The sequence below is a fragment of the Crinia signifera genome, chromosome 1, assembly GCF_055691185.1.
Source record: "Crinia signifera chromosome 1, ASM5569118v1, whole genome shotgun sequence".
Taxonomy (NCBI): domain Eukaryota; kingdom Metazoa; phylum Chordata; class Amphibia; order Anura; family Myobatrachidae; genus Crinia; species Crinia signifera.
The window spans coordinates 336021153-336046677 of NC_139217.1; the positions used below are offsets into that span (position 1 = coordinate 336021153).

A 25525-nucleotide genomic window follows, 5' to 3' on the forward strand; every position below is an offset into this window, starting at 1 on the left:
ACCATATTGCCAGTGATTGGAGTGTGCACCAGCGACAAATCGCCGGGTGCGCGCTCCCGTTTTCAGCCCCTGAATAGTCGCTGGTCGGAGGAACATGCTCCTCCGACCAGCGACATCCCCTGCCTCTTCACCCAGCAGTGTTTAAATTTTCATCTGCGACCATCTCTGGTCGCAGATGAAAACGGGACACGGGGCAATATGATTGCTGAGCAATATATTGCTAGCAATATATTGCCAGCGATCATATTGCCCCGTGTGTACGCACCTTAAGGCTCCTGTGCATCGTTAATGACCCCTCCTGTCTGCTGATCATGCAGGTCAATTTGGCTATAAATCCAACAACCTGCATGTACAACGGGTCCTGTGACATCACTGAACGACATCGCTTACCGATGTCCTTTAGTATGTACACTTAAATCAGCCACCCACGGCCGATATTCATAAATATATCGTCCGCAGCCAGGATCACTTAATGCAGTGGTTCTCGGCCTAGGTCCTCAGGACCCCCAACAGTTCACGTTTTCCAGGTTTCCACACAGAATCACAAGTGAAGTAATTAGCTCCACCTGTGGATCTTTTCAAATGTATCAGTGAATAATGAGTGCACCTGTGCACCTGCAGGGTGACCTGGAAAACGTGAACTGTTAGGGGTCCTGAGGACCGAGGTTGACATTGGCATAATGTGTATGGGGCTTTAATTATATGTTTAGGAAGTAAGTTTATAAGAAAAAGAGAAACATTGGTTAACCCAAAAAAAGAAAATCAATGTTTAGGAGTCGGACTAAAGGCCCCCATACACTATGCGATTTTCGGCCGATTTCACCCGATGTTGGCACTTTGGGCCGATAAATCGGGTGAAATCTGCCAAAAATCGCATGTGTTTGACATCTGATCTGATCTGATGCGCGGTCCCGTGCCCATCGGATCAGATCAGGTGGTCGGACCTGCAGAACATAAGATATATCTGCATCTGACCCATCATGGGCACATCGTGGGTGCTTTTGCACCCATGATGTATCAGATCCGATATATCATATGTTTGGACCCTCCTCCCACCCCCACGCGTACATCACCGGAAGCCGGAAGACAGAAGCCGCTGCAGCGTCTTGTCAGGCTGTCAGTCACAAATGAAGGGACTGGGGGGTGAATTTATGAAGCTTGGAGAAGTGTTATCTATCCCCATAAAGAACGTTATGAGCAAGGTGATAATGGTTCAGCCAATCAGCTCTTACCTGTCAATTTACATATTGTAGCTGATTGGCTGAACCATTATCACCTTGCTCATAACGTTCTTTATGGGGATAGATAACACTTCTCCAAGCTTCATAAATTCACCCCTGGGAGCGCTGAACGCAGTGAGCGGCAAAAGAAGAAGTGGTGCGTCGCCTCTGTGCTGAGCTCCGGCAGAGTACGACACCACCTGATTGCCTGCGCGGCTCTCTGTAAGAATTTAACACAGGAGTCCACAGAGAGCCGCACAGACACCGTACGCTGCTGCAGCTCAGCCCGGAGGTCTCAGCAGGGAGATGGGAGAGAGGAACCACCGCTGCTGCACTGTCCTGAGCAGAAAGTGAGTTCTCTATGTATAAATTACACTGACATCAGGCTTGAGCTCCGGCGGAGTATGGCGCCTGATTGCTTATGCGGCTCTCCATAGACTGTGTTTACATTTTAATAACGCAGGCAATCAGGCGCCGTACTCCACCGGAGCTCAAGCCTGATGTCAGTGTACCGATGTTACCTGCACAGGAGTCCATGGACAGCCGCAGAACCAATCATGAATGTGGCAGGATCCAACCACAGCCAGTTTGCCTCCATGTGTCTTGGAATGTCGAAAAGCCATAATTGGTCTATTCAGTGGGTAGCAAACTGATCCTGTGGACAAAATAGCCACTGCTGGCTTCATAACATTAAGAGTGGCACCAAATGGGTAAACAAATGTCAAGCCCTGTGAATGGTTTCCTCCGCTCTCTTCATCCATTACTGCAGACACGTTCTTCCCAGCCGCTCTACTGACTTCTCTGTTTAACACTCCATTGGAGATAAGAGCCTCCTTGGGGTGGAAATACTTGTAGTAAACATTTCTTACAACGGAATCTGTGTTTACCATAATGCCATACTCCTCAAGAAAAAAGTTGATATTGGTATCATATTTGGCCTCTCCTCCCTCCCCTAGCATCACCAGAATGTCACCACCTTTCTCCAGGAACTGCTTCAGTACTTCCAACTCAACCACTGGAAAAGGGGGCGTGGCCAACACTCCTGGAGACCGGTGTGCACTGCTGTAGCATATACAGAGAGCGCACAGTCAGTGACAGGTGAATTCGTATTTTAAAATACGGTACATCCAATTTGCATCAGATAAATCACATGAGATTCATCTGATGCAAATTGGATGTAAAAAATGGCACATCATGTGTCAAATTGGATGTAGCCTTCCTGGGAAGCTGCCGGGGAAGTTCAAGGGAAATCAGATGCAATTTATAGGTCAGACAAATCTTTCTAGTGTATGGGGGCCTTAAACAATGTTTTGTAACCAATGTTTAACCGATGTTTTCTTTCGATGTCCCATCCCAAGACCAGCACTGCTATCATCCTTGAACGCGCATCCTCGCACATGCGCACTCGAAGCAGCAGCCGCCGCCGCCAGAGCACAGCGGGAGTGCGCACGTCCGACATCGCTCACCTGCAGCCATCTGGGCTGCGTGTATGTGACCCTGCTGGAAACATGCTGGCACGGACCTCTTGTATCTCCGCTTTGCGCCGGTGCTGCGGGGTGAAACGTGGATGTGTGACCGAGGTGACGTGCTGGTAAGATGCCGTGCATGGGGATACCTGTGCCTGCAATGGGTGCAGGTTAAAGCAGTGTGTGCTGCTGGGTGATGCCTGCGCCGTAGGAGATCTTTGACAATTAGCGTAGAACCATTAGGCAGATGTACAGTATGTATATAACTAAATGCTTGCAGGAGAACGTGGTGCAGTGTAATGCACATCCATAGACACTTGTCATAGACCTGCAAGTGTTTGCATTACTATGTCCTAAGGCTGAATATCATAGATTATTGAAAAAACTGTGTTCTATTCATTTGCAAGAAACATTTTTGTTATTGTTTTAGTACAGTAATAACTTATCAGAGGGGAGAAATATTATGAATGGATAGCGGTATATTTATTACCTAATTCTGTTACTAGTTAATCAGTCAGCCTGTGTGTGCAAAACAGTGAACTATCCCCCTCACTTGTTTTGCAGTTTGTTAGAGCTGGTGGTAGAGAAGGTTAAAGGTTGTATTTATTTTCAGAGCAATTACATTTTTGCTGTATCATGGCAGTGAGTATACTGGTAAATCCAGGTTTATGCGGCTATATTTATAGGACTCATTCGTAGCAATACACACTGGCTGATAATTTGATTTATAGCGCTCAGAAGAGCCAAAATGAATGCTATAGGTCAAAAAATCCTACAGTGTGTATGCACCAACTTTTTCAGTAGTGGATTTGCCATACAGTATATACACTGTAGAGACTTTTATTCTCCCCAAGGCCTAAACCACCTGGCACCCCAAAAACCATCTCCTCCCCATCAGTCTCAGAACTAGCTTGAGATCATTATTAATATAGAGTTGTGTTCAACAAGAATTTGACAACCTCAGATTTTTTTTTAGCAGCGCTAAAATAATGTCATTAAAATTTATTTGGACTGATTTTATTTTATTTTTTTCAAATTAAGTATTTATTGAGAATTTCAAAGCATCATAAACATGTTTATGACAACAGTTTAAAGATAATTTTACAAATCAAACAGGTAAGAATAGGGTAGGGATGGGTACAGAAGGGGGGGGGGGGGTTATTGTGGGAACTGGAGTTCTTTACTGAAAGCTAGTATCTATCAGCTTCCGAAGTATTGGACTGATTTGACTTTTATAAGCATTTAATAAGAAAAGATAAAATACAGATGACCGATATGTAAAACCACATTTTTCTCACATATATGTTCACAAGCAAAAGCAAATATGATGCCTAATATTCTCAGTTTGTAGAAATGGACTGTCAGTTCCTAGATATGCTCCAGTAAATAAATGTGGGTGCCAAATTGGTAGGGAATATTTAATTACCGTCCACCATCGTTGCTCCTGGTAACCTCCTATTCTCTGTTTGCAAGCTGGTATGCAGGCTTCACTTAAGGTCCAATTCACCGTAGAGGGAAAAGGGTTGAGCAAGTAGCACCAGGCAAGGTGGCGGAAGATCCCATTCCAAAAGTGATGGGCACTTTGCAGATGATGGCGTCTGGTGCTGGTTCAGATAAGTCTTAAGGTGCCCATACACGTAACAATTATTGTATACAATATTGCATCTTGGTTTTGCTATGAGATGAGATCTAGTACAAAAAAGTAGGTACATCACTAAAGGCCCCCATACACTAGTAAGATTTATCTGACCTGTAAATTGCATCTGATTTCCCTTGAACTTCCCTGGCAGCTTCACAGGAGGCCTACATACAATTTGACACTTGATGTGCCATTTTTTACATCCAATTTGCATCAGATAAATCACATGTGATTTATCTGATGCACAGTGTCATGTGATTACAAAGCCACATGCCCTAGCTTCCCTGATCCTATGCGATTTTGGGACGATTTCATCCGATTTCGGCACTTTGGGCCGATAACCGGGTGAAATCGGCACAAAAACGCAGGTGTGTGATATCTGATCCGATCGGATGCGCGATCCCGTGCGCATCGGATCGGATCAGGGAGGTCGGACGGTCTGCACATAAGATCACGTCCGACCTCCCTGTATGCATATGCCTGCCCGCATATGCATACAGACACCGGGGGAGCAGTGGGGCGGGCAGCAGGTCCCTGAGCGCTTAGCTGGCGGCACCGGCGAGTGCTGACCTGGCCGGGTGGTGTGATCACAGATATCAGCAGCGCTGCGGGACTGGACAGGCAGTGCAGTGGCGGGTATTAGATTTTTAAAATACCTGTCAAATGACTGGCCAGTCTCTGATTGGCTGAGAGCTCTCAGCCAATCAGAGACTGGCCAGTCATTTGACAGGTATTTTAAAAATCTAATACCCGCCACTGCACTGCCCGTCCCGCAGCGCTGCTGATATCTGTGATCACACCACCCGGCCAGGTCAGCACTCGCCGGTGCCGCCAGCTAAGCGCTCAGGGACCTGCTGCCCGCCCCACTGCTCCCCCGGTGTCTGCATGCATATGCCTGTCAGGCGGGCAGGCATATGCATACAGGGAGGTCAGCACTCGCCGGCGCCGCCAGCTAAGCGCTCAGTTACCCGCTGGCCGCTCCACTGCTCCTCCTGATGAGGATCACTGCTGCCCTCCTGCCCCTCACCGCCTGCCCCCTGCTCCTCACCGCCCGCTGCAGCTCCCCGTTACATATGATAAATCGCAAGCGATTTATCACATGTAAAATTTGGCTCATCAAGTGCCGAATTGTATGTGAGCCTCCCAGGGAGCTCCAGGGCGGCTCACAGGAGAATTGGGTCCAACATGTCCTAAGGACAAGTCGGCCTAATGTATGGGGGCCTTTAGCTGTCCCTACGAGTCCACGTCCCCTGTGCCAGGAGACCTGGAGCCGGTTTCTATTTTTTTATCTTATAATAAAGGTTTCACCAGGATGGCAGTTTCTTTAGGTGCAGCGACGCTGAGGCAGCTTTCTTCTCTCAGCGGAGGTGGCCAGAAATAGGTGTATGAAAGGAGCCAGGGGCCAAAAAAGCTAAATTCAGCTTGGGTGCACTGCGCAGTAAAGCATGGTGAGCAGCAATGTGGAACCAGCAGCGCCGCACCCTCCCCTCGCTACAGCCACAATCAGTGTAAAGCTGCCCATACACGGAGCCGTTCGCCGGCATCCGTTCTGTACTATGCGATGCGCGCTCCCGTGCATCACATAGTACGATACAAAAAGTATGTGCTACACATACTTTTTGTACTAGGTACACATCGTATCGGATCGCAGTGCATGCACTAGGGATGCAATCCGATCCGATGTGTGCTGTTTAAGTCCCAAACGGATCCGTTAAACGGACCGTGTATGGGCAGCTTTAGGAATACACTGTGGAAGCCGAGCAGAGTATATCATACCCAGAGCTGAGATCATGATCACACTGCCCCGCTACTGCCTGTACTGCTGTCACAGCTCCTAGTCAGATTGTACAATTATTAGAACATTAGCATGCATCATAATTATTATAATATTTTTCTCAGTAGTAAAATGATGGAAAATGTGTTAACTCTCACAGTTGGCACCAGCTTTCTCAAGCCAATCCATCTATAGGAGGCTATCATTGAAATATATCACTATACACTTCTCACTTTATTGAGAATGTTCAGAGCATTTATTTTCTGACATCCAGCCACAGATGCTCACAGCATCTGAATGCTTTACCTCAAACTGCTGGCAGACTATACCCATCCCGACAGATACTAGCTGTCATCTGCAAACCCCTGGTCCTGGCCTGGTGCCAAGTTCAGTCGGAACAGCTTTTACCTGTCACCTTAGAAGATCTGTCTTCTCCTAGAGAGAAGCTTTGTGAGTCCACTCACTGGCAGGCAGTCTGTTGCGGCCGGAGTGGAGTGGGTGACCCAGGGAGGTGGCAGCAGTAGCAAAGTATACAGCGTGCAGGAGCGGCTGGAGCGTTCATATCGCTGGGGCACCGAGGCGGACTGCAGGCAGTCTGTTGCGCCGGAGTGATCTGAGCCTAGGAGCCGAGTGGGTGACCCAGGGAGCCGCGCAGCAGTCAGTGGCAAAGTATACAGCCGCTGTCACTGCGTGCGGGAGCGGCTGGAGCGGAGGACGCGGCAGCAGGGTGCAGCTGAGTGACAGGTGCACAGTGGAGGGAGCGGCGCCGGTAAGGCTGGGTTCCGACGCGTGAAGTAGGTAATTTCAGACTGTCTGACAGGAAGCTGCGGCGGCTTCCGGCGATGTACGCGTACTGCGGGGGGTGGGAGGAGGACTCCAAACATAGAGATATATCGGATCTGATACATCATGGGTGCAAAAGCACCCACGATGTACCCATGATGGGTCAGATGCCGATATATCTTATGTTCGGCAGGTCCGACCATCTGATCAGATCCGATGCGCACGGGACCGCGCATCAGATCAGATGTCAAACACATGCGATTTTGGGCCGATTTCACCCGATTTATTGGCCCAAAGTGCCAACATCGGATGAAATCGGCCGAAAATCGCATAGTGTATGAGGGCCTTTACTTTCTTCTACGATCCCCATGGCAGCCATGACAGTGGGGATATTCCCCTCCTCCTACAAGATTAGACAGGACTTTTTTCAGGGACCGCCCACCTTGGGTATAATAGCTCACACCTCCCTTCCCTCTGTGTCTTTTTCTCCTGTCTCCGTCTAGATAGGACAGGCAGGGCGTTATTTTACTTTTAAACAGGGCTACCTCTCTATACTGTATGGGATGGCTTCCCGGGAAGAAGGAGAGTTGCGGAGGAGTGGGGCCTCTGAGATAGCTGCCTCCAGCAACTATGCGGAGTAAGGACTGTGCTTAGCGCCAGTTGCTTACAGAAAACCCCAGCAGCATATTGCATACAAAAACCCCTGTGGGTGTATGGCGGCAGTACCTTGTATACTCTGAGCGGTGAGCACGCTGGAGCTGGTGTCAGGCGGCCGTCAGCGCGTGTAGGTTTCCGGCAGGTACCTAGCATGGAAGCTGGGAGCAGACGCTGCGTGCTGCCGGGTGCTGGGACACGTGCGGCGGAAGTGCGCATAGACGTCACTTCCGCCGGCGTTGTGCACCAAGTGTGCAGCCGAATGGTGTCCCCGGAATCGGGGACCCGATATTTTGGTTCCGCATTGCGGAAATCAGCGCTGAAATAGCCAGATTTAAGCGCTGCTGGCTGTGGAAGAGTTAAATCTGTCCTGAATTTAAACGGACATGGATTACAGCTGCTTTGGTGTGATACAGCAGCAGAACCATGGAGGAAAGCCAGCAGCAAGCACCTTCTTCCCAGCAGCCAGACATTGCCCCTTCGAGGTAAGCCCTTTGGTTTTGGGCATTAGTTTGATTTTATTTTACATGATACTAGTTAGGTTTCTGCTTTGTTTTCAGTGTGCCTAAATCACCTGTTCATAAAAAGAGGACAGCTAAGAAGAAATTCCTTACCTGCACCTGCATGAGTTGTGATAAAGCATTTGCCAGTGCCGATAAGAGGACTCTGTGTGAAGACTGTGACAAAATCCCACAGCCTAAGGTGGACAAGTTGGACCAATCAGAAGTCCTTAAAAAACTAATGGATTGGATGCAGAAGTCATTCGTCTCTAAAGAGGAGTTCTTGCAGTCTCAGAAACCCAAGAGGTCTCGGGAGCAGGCTGGAATGCTGACAGAAGGCGGTGGTTCTTCGGAGGAGATAGAACCATTGGAGGCAGAGGACATTGAGGAAGGTGAAATAGAGGAAGACGTGAGATCTTTCAACCTTGAATTGGTGGAGAGTGTGTTGAAAAGCATTTACAAGTCCATGAATTACCCAGAAGTTTCAGACACCACAGCGGATCCACTCTTCGAAGATAGATCGAAGAAAGGAAGAACATTCCCGGTTCACAAAGTAGTCCGTGAGATGATCAATAAGGAATGGGTCAACACGGATAAAAGGATGGCTGGATGAGCGAGAGTGGATAAGATGTATCCTTTCAAGGATGAGGATTTCCTGAAGTGGTGTCTAGTGCCCAAGGTTGATGCAGCGGTGGCAGAGCTGACGTCTAGAACAACCATACCACTGGAAGATGGGGCGGCGTTTAAAGACGCTATGGAAAGGAAGATTGAAAATTCGCTTAGGAAATTGCACCAGACCTCTGCGCTGTCACTTAAATCCAGCGTGGCTATCGCATCGGTGGCAAGAGCAATGAGGCTATGGTCGTCGGAGCTCCATACAGACATAACCGAGAAGATTTCCAAGCAATATCTGCTGAGAAGCTTACAAACCATACAGAAGTCTATCGAATATCTGTGTGAGGCCTCTTTGGACGCGGTGTCGTTCTCGGCTAAGGCGATGGCACAAGGGGTGACGGCCAGGAGGGCGCTCTGGCTCAAGCCCTGGAGTGCGGATGCCAACTCCAAAAATCGTCTAACTGCACTTTGAAGGCGGGTTCTTGTTCGGCTCAAAATTGGATTCGATGATCCAGAGAATTTCGGGGGGAAAATCCGTGAGACTACCCCCAAGATAGGAGGAATAGGTTTCCCATCCCTACGTCTAGCAGGCAAACTTACAGAGAGGCAAGAAGTTATCGGCCCGGACGCCAATACTCCCGTAGGGGGAATCCGAATATGACTCGCCAGTCCTTTCGTCAGCAGTATCGGAGAGGTTCCAAGTTATGACGGTGGTTTAATGGTGAGAGTCGGAGCCCGGTTGTCTCAGTTTTCGGAAATCTGGAAGACATCGATCTCAGACAGATGGGTCATCAAGATTGTGGAAAGGGGCTACCAAATAGAATTTCTAAGGAGGCCTTGGAAGAGCAAATTCGTCAGGTCAAGAGTTCCAGTGAAGAAACTGGAAAAAGAGACTCTCACCTTGAAGATTCTACAGCTTCTACAAATAGGAGCAATAGAACATGTCCCGAAAGACCAAGTAGGTCTGGGGTATTATTCGAATCTCTTCTTAGTGGAGAAGAGTACAGGTGGTTTCAGGACCATCTTGGACCTGAGAGGATTGAATCTCTTTATCAAGAAACTAAAGTTCAAGATGGAAACTATAAATTCTATCCTTATGGGTCTCAGGCAAGAAGACTGGTTAGCGTCCATAGACCTAAAAGACGCTTATTATCACGTACCCGTGTCACTAGAGGACAGAAAGTTTCTCAGGTTCTCGCTTCTCGACCAACATTATCAATTCACATGCCTTCCCTTCGGGCTCAGGACATCGCCGAGAGTGTTCACAAAAGTCTTGGTGACACTTGTGGCAGAACTGAGGAAGCAGGGGATCCAAGTCTGGCCGTATTTGGACGACCTATTGCTGGCAGGAAGATCGGTGAAAGAGGTCCAGATAAATGTCAAGACTACAATAGAATTTCTGCAGGAGCATGGTTGGGTGATCAACCAAGAGAAAAGTCAGCTGCAGCCAACCCAGACAATCAAGTTCCTGGGTGTTCTTATAGACACAGTAAAGTTTTCAGTGAGCTTGTCGGTAGACCGCTGTCTGAAGATACAAAAGCTGGCGAAACTGTTGTTAGCAGAAGAAAGATGCTCCCTGAAGATGGCGCTACAGCTTCTAGGGATGATGACATCGTGTATACATATCATTCCATGGGCCCAGTGGTACATGAGGAAACTACAGTGGCAGTTGCTCCCATTCATGAAGGATCAAACCCACGAGGGGTTCCAGATAGTCCTGAATGCCAAGACGAAGAATTCGTTAAGGTGGTGGAGCTCTGGCTTAAGGACAAGAAGCTCCAGTCTCTCAAACCCAGAATTTGTGGTGATGACGACCGATGCGAGTCTTCAAGGTTGGGGCGCTCACCTCGGGAAAAGCTCGGTTCAAGGGGCTTGGACCATGGAAGAAAGTGCAAGGTCATCGAACGTCAGAGAATTGCTCGCCGTTTGGGAAGCGATCTGTTGCCTACAAGACAAGGTCCGGAATACCAACCTAAGGATCATGTCAGACAATATGACAGTAGTGGCACATATAAACCACCAAGGGGGTACAAGGAGTCTGCCTGTACTGAGAGTGTTGGAAAAGATCATGTCGTGGGCAGTGAACAATCTGCAATCAATCTCGGCCGTGTACATTCCGGGTCCAGAGAATACGGTAGCAGACTTTCTAAGTCGCAAGAGGATTCTGCCAGGAGAATGGGAGTTGGACTCGAAGATTTTCAGTCAAATAGTCGCCAGATTTGGCAAACCCGAGATAGACCTGATGGCTTCGTTCTCCAACAAGAAGGTGAGCAGATTCTGCTCGAAATCCTTTCATCCACAAGCCACGGCACTGGACACATTTTCAGTGAAATGGGAGTTCACTCTGGGATATGTCTTCCCGCCATTTCCCATGATCAGCAGAGTGCTCAAGAAAATCAGAGAGGACCGAGTGAAAGTACTGATAGTGCTCCCATTTTGGCCGAGAAGAGCCTGGTTTACTTCAAATAGCTATTTAAACTACGCCAGCCACGGGAAACACCATGCTTCTGATGAAGGACCCAAAGGTCTGAAATGCATTAAGCTGGTGTTCCCGTGGCTGGATGAATTACCCTTGTTTATGCTAACTGGAGGTCTGGTGAATCCAAATACCATCCTTTGTTTCTCCACTTCGATAAAAGGTTTCCGGAACCCTTTTTTCCATTGGTGGAAGAACAGGTCTGGGTGTAACCTCCCCATCAATTGTCACCGGCTGGTGACTTTATGCTTGTTTTAATCTGGAAAATGTGAGTGTACCAATAAATTGTTCCCCCCTTTGAAAAAGGGTGTTGCACAATTCTTTATCTCTTCCTAGACCACTTGAGAATCTGGGTCAGGAAGTGTGTGTGGATATCGAGGTCTCTGCTTTTATTGAATTTCCTTTTATTGAATTTCCTATCGGCTGGTCCGAAAAAATTGAATTTCCCCTTCAATAAGAGAAATACCATTTTGAGGACTTCCTTTACAATTATAGTGTAAGTCCAAAACCCCAGAAGCGCTGGAATATTGACATATCCCCCCCCTCTACGGTAGCCACCATTGAATTTCCCCTTCAATAAGAGAAATACCATTTTGAGGACTTCCTTTACAATTATAGTGTAAAGGGCCCTACATACGCAGAGATGTGTGCCAGAGATACATCACGGGAGATTCAGCACAAGAGATTTCACTCTTGTGGCTAATTTCAGACAATGAGCCACATACAGAGAGATGTGTGTCAGAGATTCAAATTGGGAGATTCAGCATGGGAGATTTCAAATCTGTCACGACTGTCACGCCGCACATGCCATCAAACTGCACTGTGTATGTGTGTATATATATATATATATATACACACACACACACACACACACATATATATATATATATATATATATATATATATATATATATATATATATATATATATATACATATATATACATATATATATACATATAGATATATATATATAGATATATAGATATATATATATATAGATATATATAGATATATATATAGATATATATATAGATATATATATATATATATATATATATATATATATATATATATATATATATATATATATATATATTAGTGGAGATAGTCCATACATACATTGGTGGAGATATATACATAGTGGTTAGTCCATACATACATTGGTGGAGATATAGTCCCCCACCCCAGGATGGAGATAATTAAGGATATTACGTTGGTGGTATAGTGGGTATAGCCCCCCAAACATTGGTGGCACAGTGGGAAAAAAATAGATATACTTACCGCTACTCTGGAGTCCAGCATCGCGGCTCTGTCCCGCGGCGTCATCAGGAGGGCTGTCTCCGGCGGTGACGTCATCGGCTCGGCGGTGGTCTCCGGCGGTGGTCTCCGGCGGTGCCTGTCATCGGGATCAGCGGCGGTGGTGTCAGGTGCAGCGGCGGCGGCGTTCAGCGGGGCTTCAGTCGCTCAGAACAGCCCTGCTCATCTGCCCGCAGCCACACATGCGGGAGATGAGCAGGAGCTTTCTGAGCGACTGTTCTGTATTGTACAGCCCGTCCGTTCTGAATCTTGGACAGATTCAGAACGGCGGGTGCGCGCATGTAAATCGCTGTGTGGGCTATATACACAGCGATTTACATGCATTTTCAGGCATTTTCTGAGCAATTTAGTAAAATCGCTCAGAAAATGCCTGAAAATTGTGCTGTGTGTGGGGGCCATAAGTCCAAAACCCCAGAAGCGCTGGAATATTGACATATCCCCCCCATCTACGGTAGCCACCATTAAGTCACAAATCTCTGCTCTCAGTGTACTGTTGGACAGAAAACTAGCTGAAGAGAAGCTAGTAAAAAAGTTCTGCAGAGCAATCAAGGGAATACGGCCCCCAAGAAAATCTTTAGTGGCCCCCTGGGATCTGAATTTGGTGCTAAAGGCACTAATGCTACAGCCGTTTGAACCCTTGGAAGACACTTCGGTAAAGTACCTAACATGGAAAGTACTGTTCCTGATAGCTATAACATCAGCGAGGAGGGTGAGCGAGATTCAGGCCCTCTGGATCAAAGAACCGTACCTAGTGATTTTCCCTGACAGGGTTGTGCTGAGAACTCACCCAGACTTCATGCCGAAAGTCATATCAGCGTTCCACTTAAATCAGGAAATATCCTTGCCTAGGTTTTTCCCTGATCCAATTAATGAGGAACAGAAGGCCTATCATACGCTGGATCTGGTGAGAGCAGTTTCAGTGTATCTGGACCGTACAAAGGAGGTCAGAAAGTCTGATCACTTATTCATTATTCCTGAGGGTCCGAAGAAGGGCTCGAGGGCCACGAAACAGACCATTTCAAGGTGGATACGAGAAGTTATCGTATTCGCCTACAAAGATGAAGATAAGAGACCACCTCCAATCATCAAGGCACATTCAACCAGGGCAGTCGCCACGTCATGGGCTAGAAGGGCCAAGGCGTCAGTATCGGAGATCTGTCAAGCCGCTACATGGTCTACCGTCCATACCTTTACTAACCACTATGCCTTGAACGTGTCTACAGCCCACTTTGGGAATCTTGTAATCGAAGAGGCCTTGTCCATAAGATAAGTCTCTTGAATAAATTACTATTGCATTCATATTGGCTCCCTCCCGTTTATTATACAGCTTGGGTATGTCCCACTGTCATGGCTGCCATGGGGATCGTAGAAGAAATATGCGAATTATACTCACCGATAATTCCTTTTCTTCCTAGAGATCCCATGGCAGCCACTTATTTCCCACCCTTTGTGTTAGAATTTTTTTCAGGGACGTTGGTGCGGAGACACTCGAAAGACACAGAGAGAAGGGAGGTGTGAGCTATTATACCCAAGGTGGGCGGTCCCTGAAAAAAGTCCTGTCTAATCTGGTAGGAGGAGGGGAATATCCCCACTGTCATGGCTGCCATGGGATCTCTAGGAAGAAAAGGAATTATCGGTGAGTATAATTCGCATATTTTTGTACTAGATCTCATCTCATCGCAAAACCAAGATGCGATATTGTATACAATAATTGTAACGCGTATGGGCACCTTAAGGTCCAGAATGTAGGCAACAGGCACTGACGCATTTCACCATATCAAAACGGCTTTATCAAAGGTGGATAAACCCCGCTCTCAAATGACCCAGCAAATAATCTGACATTACTTTAAAGAGCTAAAGAAAAGATGTATACTTCAACTTCCATGCATATGACCAGGGCCACCATCCTGGCTTACTCAGCTGGCCATCTGCAGGGAACATTGTGACTGATCCCAGATTGCTACATACAGGAGGTCTCTCTTCTACTGAGAGGTCTCCTGCATGTCATCCTAGAGATCATATGGAAATACAGTTCTGTTTGCACACAACATTGAGCTTCATCCATTTTTGAATAAGACCCTATATGCCTAGTGCTGCAACACTTTTTAGCTAAAAAAAAAAAAGAATAAAATACTGCAGCATTTGAAATCTATTTTTTTTAATGAGTTTATTCATATACAAAAATAAAGAATATTCAATTTGTATTACATGGTTCCAAATAATGCAAACAATTAGACATGTTTTTGGGCTGTGCACAACATACTTATCTATGGGGACCCGACAGGGTGCAGGCATTGAAATGTACATGGACACGACGTGAAAGCTGTTGGGGAAAATGCTGCATTCCGCAGCATGGCTTTTGCTAGAGATTTCCTTAGTCATCCTGCATGTACAGATGATGTAGGACATCGCTAATGACTGGCGCAAGTGCACATCTTCAACTATATAGGGCCTTATTTTGGTACAGTAGTAGATTCTACTAAATAGCAGAATCTGCTACTGATGTCATTCGCATTCTGCGGTTCATTCAGCAATGTGATTGCAATCCAGGAATCACCCACCCTTATCGTTTAAAAATAAATCTAGTGTGTATGCACCTTTTTTACCTTTTGATGAGATTGTGTAAAGTTATAACATCTAATATGTGATAATGGATTAGAGCCCAGTTGTGATTTTTAAATGTTGTAAGGCAAATAACGAACTGTCTCCTAATTGCATAAAACTCCCATATATAACTTCTCATGTCAGGTATTCATCAGATTCCAGTGAGAGCGGCTGGCTTCGGTCCCTTTTTGTGCGGAAGGTGGATCCTCGCAAAGATGCACATTCAACCTTGCTGTCTAAAAAAGAAACCAGTGGCCTGTACAAAATTCAGTGTAAGTCATCCTTGCTTCATTATTAAATTGGGTGGAGATTAAGATTTATAAAAAAAAAAAAAAAAAAGATGATAAAGTTTTTGTGTGTTTGTCACCTAGAGATTGTGTGCCTCTGTTCTGTTTAGGACATATAGGATGCTGAAAGAGTGCCTGGATCCTAATATTTTGCGGTGTTTATTGGTTGACTCTTAAGGCCCCCATAGTATCATATAACCCTTTTTCTAAAATTTCGGGCAGCAGTTTACCGCGGTGGGGGTTGGCAGTTGGAAGTCGCTCTGTCACTTGCTGCTCTGCTTAGCACCTATTCACAGAGGCAGAGGGACAGGTCATGACCAGCAGCTCTCAGAATGCAGGCCATCTGATGATAATGGGCAATGGCCAGTGGGAATGGCATTCCTGTGAAGCCACGCTCTGTTTAAAGAGGGCATGTCCCTTTTACGTGCATCGGTGCGGCTGCCTTGACCTGTACACTGCTTATGCTAAGTATGGCTATGCTGATATTTAAATAGGATTGGATGCAGATATAAAAAATCAGATGTCTGAGAATTTCAGAATGAGCTTTGCCCTAAAGTGACCTGCTGCCTTTTTTATTTACAGTTCATAATGTGAAACCAGAATGCCTGGATGCTTACAACAGACTGACGTGAGTATCCAGGATTGCGCTATGTGTGGGGACTTTTGCTTTAGCGATGTAGGGTCATTTTCTAAGCGATCTAGTCAGATCGCTTAGAAAAAGGGATGAAATTGCCCCGTGTGTAGGCTCCATTAGACTGTATAAACATAAGACCAGGGGCAGTATTCAATGTAAATATTCACGGCGTGCAGCGAATCCTATTTAGGATTCGCTGCACAGTCGCCACTGCCCGCCGTGTTTCGGAGCCTCGCTGTCCCCCCAATTCAATCAGGCGAGTGTGAACCGCCTAAGGACAGCGGCAGGCAGGGAGATGGAAGTCTCCCTGCCTGCCCCAGAATGTATGTGGGGGGGAGGTGGGCTCCCCGGGAGCCAGGCAGCACAGGCTGCCCCCCGGAAGAGCCAGCAGGGGACCAGGTATTCACTGCACCCGATCGTGCATATGTAATGATCGGGTCCACTTAATATATGAATATCTAATGAGCGGCTCTCGGCTCCCGGCCCCCTGCTGGCTGCTCTGTGTAAAAAAAAAAATATATATATATATTTTTTTTTTATTAAATTCATGTGCTATAATAGCATGCCCCTTCTCAGAATAAAATTCCTGATTTTTTTACACCAAATGTAAAACAACAAAAACAACTTTATTTTAAAAGTTCACTTTCCACTTCACCATGAAAAGATGGCGATTTGCTACACGGCGAAAATCACTTAGAAAGACGGCGAGAAGTGCACGTTGAATAGGGTGATTCTCTTTCTGACCCAAAAAAATCACCTTCCAACGCGAAAATAGCACAAATTCGCCGTGAAATAGGGCGAATTATCCTCATTGAATACTGCCCCAGATATCAATGTGTATAACATATGACCATATTATAACACTGCATTTATATCCTTGTAGCCTATATTTCCCTTTACATGTCTTCTGTTATGTACAGAGAGGAGGTGCTACCCAAGCTGCATCAGGACCCAGATTACCCATGTGACCTAGTGGGTAACTGGAATACCTGGTATGGGGAGCAGGACCAAGCAGGTGAGTGCAAGCTTTGTGGGAGGGAATTGACACTTGTTTGATGGTTAATTACTGGTTTTCCTTTCAGTGCATCTATGGCGGTTCTCTGGGGGATATCCTGCACTAATGGACTGTATGAATAAGTTGCGAAATAACAAGGTAATACTATAGATCTCTGAATGAATTTGATAATACAATAATTTGTGTGGGTGTGCACATAACTAGGTGGATGGACTAGTATATATGGTTCATTCCCAATTACAAGTATATAGGTGTCTGTCCTGTTAGAGAGCGTCATCTCGCAGGGGACGTTATAATAAGGTGAGGTGTATGCAGAAATAAGGTTACTATAAACAAGAGGCATAGAAAGTATATCTGTATGGTACTCACAGAACCATTTGCACCGGAATCATTATACATTTCATATATCCAACAATGTCCATGTTGTAATTTTAATCATATGTTAAAATCTTGGTAAAGCAGGCAAAATAGTAAAGTGAAAATGAAGAGAAATAAGTGTGCTGACTCCACTAGAGCATCTATGATCATTTTAGTTTGGTTCCGGATATATGTGGTTAGAGAGTAAAAGTTTTGACCTGAACACTGGAACAGACATATGAGAACATATTCAGGCTCCTCCATTCAGCAGTTGTAACATTCAACTGCAACAGTATCACTTCATTTCTTACACAGAGGCTTCTTTATAGAGATTTGGCTACATAGTAATAACAATTTGCAGCAGACCAATATACAATGTGTCTGCGGTGCACTAAAAACTGCTGCAGCATTTAAAGTCTTCTTTTTGTGGATTACCATTAACCCTGCTGTCAGAGGATGCATTGCTCTGTGCCTATTTACTGAATTAATACCAAAACATAGAGGCTAACATATCACTGTAACCACATTTATCGGGTCATTGGACTAATATAAAATAATCATAGATGCTCTAGTAAAGATAGCACAATTTTTTTATTCTTTAATGTTTTAATACTGTAATCACACTGTTATTTCTCTCTATTTTCACTTTATCACTTTGTCTGCTTTACCAAGATTTGAATATACCTTAATAAAAGTTATGTATTAAATTACAATATAGACATTGTTGGCAACATGAGCATATCGCGCTACATATTTATTTACTTCTTATATTACGTTCTTTCTCCTTACTTCAAGTATATTATCAGCTTGTTCATTCTATATATGCAGTGGACATTTCTTACTTTTGCAGGAATATATGGCTTTCCGTGAGGAACGTAGTCGGATGCTACTGTCCCGCAGAAACCAGCTCCTCCTCGAGTTTAGTTTTTGGAATGAGCCAACACCTCGTAAAGGACCCAACATCTACGAACTGCGCACATACAGACTTAAGGTCAGTTTCATTCTGATAATACATGACATGTTTTAAGTATAATGTAATATTTTTTTGGTACTTGTGTAGTTTCACGGCGCCAGCTCTATGCTATGTTTGAATCCTGGCAGCTGTACGCCCAACGGCTGCCTTACTTCTCTAAGCTACGTTATCAGCGTAGCCCCGGCAGCAGCACTACGCTAAGTCTGTTTGAAGCTACGTTATCAGCTTAGTCCAACGGCTGCCTTACTGCTGTAGTTAATTTGAAGCTACGTTATCAACGTAGCTCATAGGCTGCCTTACTTACTAGTTTCACGGTGGCAGCTTGAACTACGTTGTCAGTGTAGTGACTCCACGACAGCCCAGCGCTGACAGGTCATTGTGGCACTTGTAGTTCCACATAAAAATGTGAAAAACACTAGTAAACCTGTCGACAATGACACTTGTCGACGTAACAGCTGTCGACCTTGTTTATTCCACTATCCACGCCAGCCCGAAGCGCGGTGAGCGGACGCGGTCCTACCAACCTTTTCATACCCCCACTATCCACGTCGGCGCAGAGTTGATTTTATAAAGTGTGGCGAGGGGACGCGGGTAACTTCACATGTATTCCGCATCCCCTTGCAGGGCTCGCCACGCTTCGGGCTCGGTGACTCGCTGCGCTCGCCACACTTTATAAGGTTGACTCCATGCCGATGTGAATAGTGGGGGTATGAAAAGGTCGGTAGGACGCGTACCGCATACCCTTGCGGGGCTCGCTGCACTCGCCATTCTTCGGTCTGCTGTGGATAATGGGGGTGTTTTAGGAACTTATTCACACCTGCCATATCATACACCTGAGACAGTAATAAGAAATGGGTCTGACTCTCACAGAATCTAACAGCTGACTGACTACGCTAACTGCGTACCGCTCAATCTACCAGCTGACTGACTACGCTACGCTGTCTGCAGGAACACTACGCTGCATCTGACAGGGACGCTGGTGACGCTAAGCGGCTGCATGAAAACGCTAGCTAACTACGTAACTGCCGCGCAAACGATATTTATGACTGACTACGCTAGTCGCAGGAACGATACGCCGGTTTTGACTGGGACGCTTGCGCAACTACAGGGACGCTACGTTATAGTCGCGGGAACACTACGCCTGTTTTGACAGGGACACTTACGTGACTACAGGGACACTACGTTATCAGCGTAGCGCCGGCAGCTGTGCTATGCTAACCTGATTCTGAAAGGGACGCTACGCTAACTACGTAACTGGCGCTGTGAAACTACACAAGTACTTTTTATTTATGTTTTTATAGCAATGGACAATTGAGGAGAAAATTGTGCAGGAACGTTCTTATTATTACTTACAACCTATTTGTGTGAATAAGGGACAGGTACATAGTTGTTTTCTGTTCAATCCTCCTAGTTGCTTTCCATGGTTGTTGTCTAAAATATCAGACTCCAAGAATTTGATGACCAGATATTTGGCATGAGAATATGCAGCATTTGGGCATGCTGACCATATACTACAATATATTGCTTTATTCTCACCTATGTTTCACTCTTACCTTCCAGCCAGGAACAATGATTGAATGGGGTAATAACTGGTGAGTTAGAATATTTCAGTAATGCATTTATTTACTTTTACATTTTTATTTTATTTCTGTTGGATTACATTTTTTTTATTTTTTATTGTTACTTACTACAAAAAAGAATTTCCTTTTAGTCCCTTCACATTTTCTGGGTGACCAAAATGGTGCGAGTAGCGATGGATACATAGGGCTCTAATGTGAGGTGTATTGAAGGAGTAATTTGTACTGAAGCTGGTCTGAAGTTCCTAATAAGGAATGGACTTGGGACCTAGCGAACAGGTTAGCGCCACCTCAACAACACCAGCAACCTCCCCCCCCCCACAACCACGCGTTGACTTTGATTTCATACAGAGATGGTCATAAAGGGGGCAGGCACTGACGTTGTGAGCGAATTGCTGGCTGAGTGTGAAACTCACTGAAGGGTTTGACCATGCACAGAAACAGCACCAGCCCAACCCTGCTCATCATACACAGAGCTGGAAACTCCTCCCCCTCTTGGGCTGCCAGTACATGGAGCGATGACAGCAATAGCTTCCAACAGGAAGCCATTCTGTGCAATTCACCAGAGCTACAGTGCTTCTATGGGCTGCTGTCTGCGCAGCCCAGAAGCAATTCTCTACAGTGAGCATGCCCAGACTTCAGTGAGTCACTCAGTGTGATGCAGCTGAAGGAAGGTATGCATTGCTCCAGAGAGGTGCATGGAAGTTTTTTATTTTTGAATAATATTTGTGTGTTGATCTTTATTAAGAGTATCATTTTGTGTTAATAGTTTGTGTTAAAGTTATTAAAAGTGTGCTCTGTATTTGTGTTTGTGTGCATATGAGTACATCATTTATTTACAGTTAATGCACACAAACACTGGTACAGAGCAAATCAAACTAATAACCTGCAAATAATAATGACTGCTTGCAACGAGCAGTACCCAGGAAATAGCAGCCCCCTTTAAGTCTAAAGGCAGGAGCCACCACTGGTTGGGACTCTTACAGGGATGGTTTGGGGCAAATTAAATAGCCATCATTGAGCATTCTTTTGATAGTGTTAATGTTTCTTAACCATGCGATGTAAATGGAGGCCTAACTTACTAGGTGGAACGTGTAAGGCCTGCACTTATTCCTTTGTTCTCATTATGTCACAGTATCTCTACTGAATTGTATTAATGTCATTTTTTTGGTGGGCAGAGGTTGAAAGCTTCCAACCTGAAATAAGTGTTGGCTGTATTTCTTAAGTTATTGTACACAGATTTATAAATGATCTCCAGGACGAGAACAGGGTTAAGAATACATGTGAAAAGGATGTGACTTCTGTACTAAATATATTGAATGCAGATCCCTTGAACATCTGGGCTTTGTCTGATTATTGCTGCAAGGGCATGAATTAACAACAAATCCACTTTTGAATCTTCCTACATTAAGGTCAAATACTCTGCCTAATCTTAACTTGAATACAAACAAGTTTTATAGCAAAATATGCTTTGTACAATGCACTTGCTTCTGTACTATGTCAATTTCCCCAAGAGAACCTGCCATCCGCCTATAGCTTATTAAAAGGACATCTATAGGGTAAATAGCACATTGATGGACAGCAATAGTGTACCTTAATTATGTAATATGCTGAATTGCATGTGTCCATTTATAATCATGTAATAACAATATGCTAAACCTAAAAGAGGAAATAACTCTAGAATAAATTGCTGCTATGCTTTATACAGTAAGTAGATTATGGTGTATTGTTATCTAATATATTTTTCAATAGAGATTTCATCTCTGACAAAAAAAAAATGGGGGTGGTTCGGATTTGATCAGAGGGGATTGAATTTGGCCCCATTCTGATGGGGGGGTTGGGGGTGTCTGCGCATGCACATATTTTAGCATGTGCAGACCCTAGAAGTGAAGGGCTTCAGTGAGTTTCACACTCGCTGAGCTGTTCGCTCCAGACACCGGGCCGGAGCAGGGTAACGCCCAGCATTTTATGGGCGTCCCCTGGGAATGCATGCGGGCAAATGCCTGCTCTGGGTGGGCGGCTAATGTCACATGAGGACAGCGCCTGCCCCCTTTTCGGGGAACAGCAGTGGAAATCGGTCAGTTTTGACTTTTATTTGCGGTCAACTTTTATTTAATGGTCGATGGCCATTGAGTGATTTCTGTCCCCTTTGGCTGCATGCGAGGGGATGTGCTCTTGTTCCCCTCGCATGTTACTGAGAGGATGTGGGCAGGGGGTGGGAGGGCGGGCAGTGCTTACGCGCTCTCTAGACAGTGAAAGAATGCTGCTTAGCGAGCAGATCTGAATCAGGCCCTTTGTGTCTTTGACATCCAGTTTTACTAAATGATTTTTCATTCTTCCTATCTATCTATCTATTTATTGACCTTCATTCCAATAATTATTTTCTATGCCACCAGGGCTCGTGCTATAAGGCATCGCCAGGAAAATCGGGAGGCTGTGGGAGGATTCTTCTCTCAGATTGGAGAGTTATATGTGGTGCATCACCTTTGGGGTAAGTATAATTATGTTTTTGTTGGCTCTATTAACTGTATTCAGTACTGGATGAGGTAAACCAAAGCTTGAACTTCTAGCCCTATATATTTTGTGTTACACTTCACTTGATACATTGTGGAAACCTAGATAAATTGCCCAACAGATAAAGTATACAGTCTATTTTATATTTATTGCCGAAAGCTTAAACTGACCTTAGTTTTTATATATAATGTGTAAGAGGTATGTACTAACCATCCATGAACTTACCAGCTTACAAAGATCTACAGTCCAGAGAAGACACTAGAAAATCCGCATGGACCAAAAGAGGATGGGATGAAAATGTGTATTACACGGGTAAGATGAGTCATCTGAAACTGAGTTTACTAATATTTTCTGAGCAATTCCACCTTACCTTACACTGATTTTTAAAAAGTCATGCAAGGATAGAAGGCTTGAGTGTGTAACAAATGCAAAATTAAATCCTGCTCACAGCCTAAATGAAGATGCTATGTAGAAACAGAATGTAGATGATATTGTATAGATGTACAGAGATTTGCAAATGCTCGCTTAATGTGCTTCAAATAATCTTTGGCAGCCTAATTGTTGATGTGGCCCCTAAATTAGCCACTATATACAGACGCATAGTAACCTAAGTTTGTGAGGTTAACAAAAGACGCAAGTCCATAGAGTTCAACCTATTTAAATAAATTATCCTTTCTCCAGCATTCCCTGAGCCCTTGGATGATATTTACCCTACTGGACCTCTCACTAGTCATTAGAATTAATGGTTCAATCCCCAGTTGTCTCTTTTCGCTAAAAATTGGTCCTATCCTTTATCAAATATGTTAAGTGAATCCAGCCATTACAACCTGTTCTAGAAGATCATTCCAGATCACTAACTGCCATAACTGTGAAGAATCCTTTCCTTCGCTGCATGTGAAATCTCCTTTCCTCCAGCCTTAGGGGATGCCCCTGTTTCCTGTGCATAGACCTCATGGTAAACAAAGCACCTAACCATTCTCTGTATCGGCCCTTGATGCATTTATAGATATTAATCATGTCCCCTCATAAGTACCTTTTTTTCTAATGTAAACATTCCTAGCCTGGCTATCTGTTCCTTGAAGGCCAACACCTCTATCCCCTTAATCAATTTGGTTGGCCTGCCTTCTTTGAACCCACTTCAATTCCATAATATATTTTTTCATTTGTGGTGCTCAGAACTGGACAGGTAGATGTATGAAGCCGTGAAAAGGGAAAAGTGATCAAGTACCTGGTACTTTATCTTCGGCCAGTCGGCTCCTAACTGTCCATTTTTAAACCCAGCTGTAACTTAACTGTGAGGAGTTGATCGGTCGGTGATCAAGTACCAGGCAATTTATCACTTCTCCCTGATCACTGCTTCATACATCTACCCCTGAATTCCAGGTGGGGCCTTACTAATTCTTTATATAGGGGTAATATCACGGTGTGATTCCTAGCCTCAAAATAAGACAAAAAGAACAATATCCAGTCATGTTTGAGTGTGCGGTCACAATATGACAAAAATTCCCTCTCGTGCATATTACTTCCAAGACAATGGATGGTTAAAATGCCTGTAGATAGAATCTCTCCACTCTCACTACTAGTAGTGCTCTCACTACTTACCTAACTACACATTTGCTTTCTTTGCTACTTGCAAGGAGAGTAGATTCCTGCTTACCTATGAAGAATCTGCACAGCAACATCATACAGGAGAAAAGCCTGGAGAAATGAGACGGATTTGTTTTTTAGGAAGATTATCCCCTCCATATTCTTATTTTGTGCAGATGGACAAGTATTTATAACATGACTGTTTACTATTTGTTTTTTTCCTATTGCAGTCCCCCTCGTGCGGAACATGGAGTCTCGAATCATGATTCCACTGAAAATATCCCCTCTTCAGTGACACCACTACAACAATTCGATTTCATTCTTTTCAGATACTGCACAACCTTTAGTGACCTTTACGGCTTAAATGAAGGATGGTTTTGTAGCCGTTTTAATTGGGCTTAGCCCGAAAGTGCTGATGTTCTGGAATAGCAGTGTAGATAATTAGTGCTCTATGTGTCTGTAGTCTCAAATTGAGGTTTTCTTATAGACCATGTATTTCCTTAATTGTACTCAGGGAACAATTTAACTTCTGTCACTGCTTAACTTCATTCCTTGCCTCTGAATGGGACCCCCCCCCCCCCCTTCAGAAAATGAAATCTTTAAATCTGATGTTAGCAAAAGCCTCAGCTCATGTTTTCTTGTAATCCCATAACCTTATGTTCTTAGCATTCTATAGAAAACTCAGTGTAAATAATAATAAAACCTTGTTATGTGTAAGATTTTTTTTATTACTTTGTTACCAGCTATAGGACAGTGTTGTTCAACCTATAAGTGTGAATGATTAACTATGTAAGAATTGGCTGAAGCAGTTGGAAAGAACATCTTGTAATGTATGGGAGCAAGTAGCGATTGACCATTTGCTTCCAAACATTGGAAAACAAAAGTGGTCATTGAGAACAAAAATGGTCTTTCAGACAACTTGTTTAAAGGTTCATACACAATAGGTGTTTTTGCACAGCGATGAAGGAGAAAATAGGCTGAAAATCGCTCAGTGCACACACACTGGAAAGCCGAGCACCCAGTCGATCAAATGCTGTCTGTAGTATATGTAGTACATTGCTTTCACATTTGCTGTATGCAGTATATGGGAGGTCACTGATGCTGTCTGTAGTATATGGGAGGTTACTGATGCCGTGTGTAGTACATTGCTTTCACATTTGCTGTATGCAGTATATGGGAGGTCACTGATGCTGTCTGTAGTACATTGCCATAAAATATTTCAGCATCCCCCATCATCTGTACATGCAGCTCAATGTGACAAAATAGTCAGTAACTGCAGGAACAGAGTGGGGGTGGGTGACTTCCTAAATCTATCACCTTCTGACTGAATTGGAAAGAAAAAAGCAGCAGCATTCCCCCTCTATCTACAGACTGGGACCAGAAATCGGCTCTGGCATGTTGAGCACGCAGGCCCACCAGGGCCGGTGCCACCACTAGGCAGCTCTAGGCATTTAGACAAGATGATCTCAACCCAGATTAGCAAGTCCTGAGCAGACAGTATAGGTTCGGATATGTTGGACAGCTGCTAGTG

The 25525-nt window shown here is 44.7% G+C and overlaps 1 protein-coding gene across 1 annotated transcript; it reads left to right on the forward strand.

Moving 5' to 3' along the window:
- The first annotated feature begins 2547 nt into the window (after nt 1-2547).
- On the forward strand, nt 2548-24711 carry NIPSNAP1 (nipsnap homolog 1). Its single transcript, XM_083145338.1, has 10 exons — nt 2548-2811; nt 15195-15322; nt 15920-15965; nt 16892-16986; nt 17054-17124; nt 18194-18334; nt 19877-19908; nt 22290-22384; nt 22636-22719; nt 24225-24711. The coding sequence occupies exons 1-10, from the start codon at nt 2564-2566 to the stop codon at nt 24287-24289; spliced, it is 1005 nt and encodes a 334-aa protein (XP_083001464.1). The 5' UTR covers nt 2548-2563; the 3' UTR covers nt 24290-24711.
- Nucleotides 24712-25525: the final 814 nt, after the last annotated feature.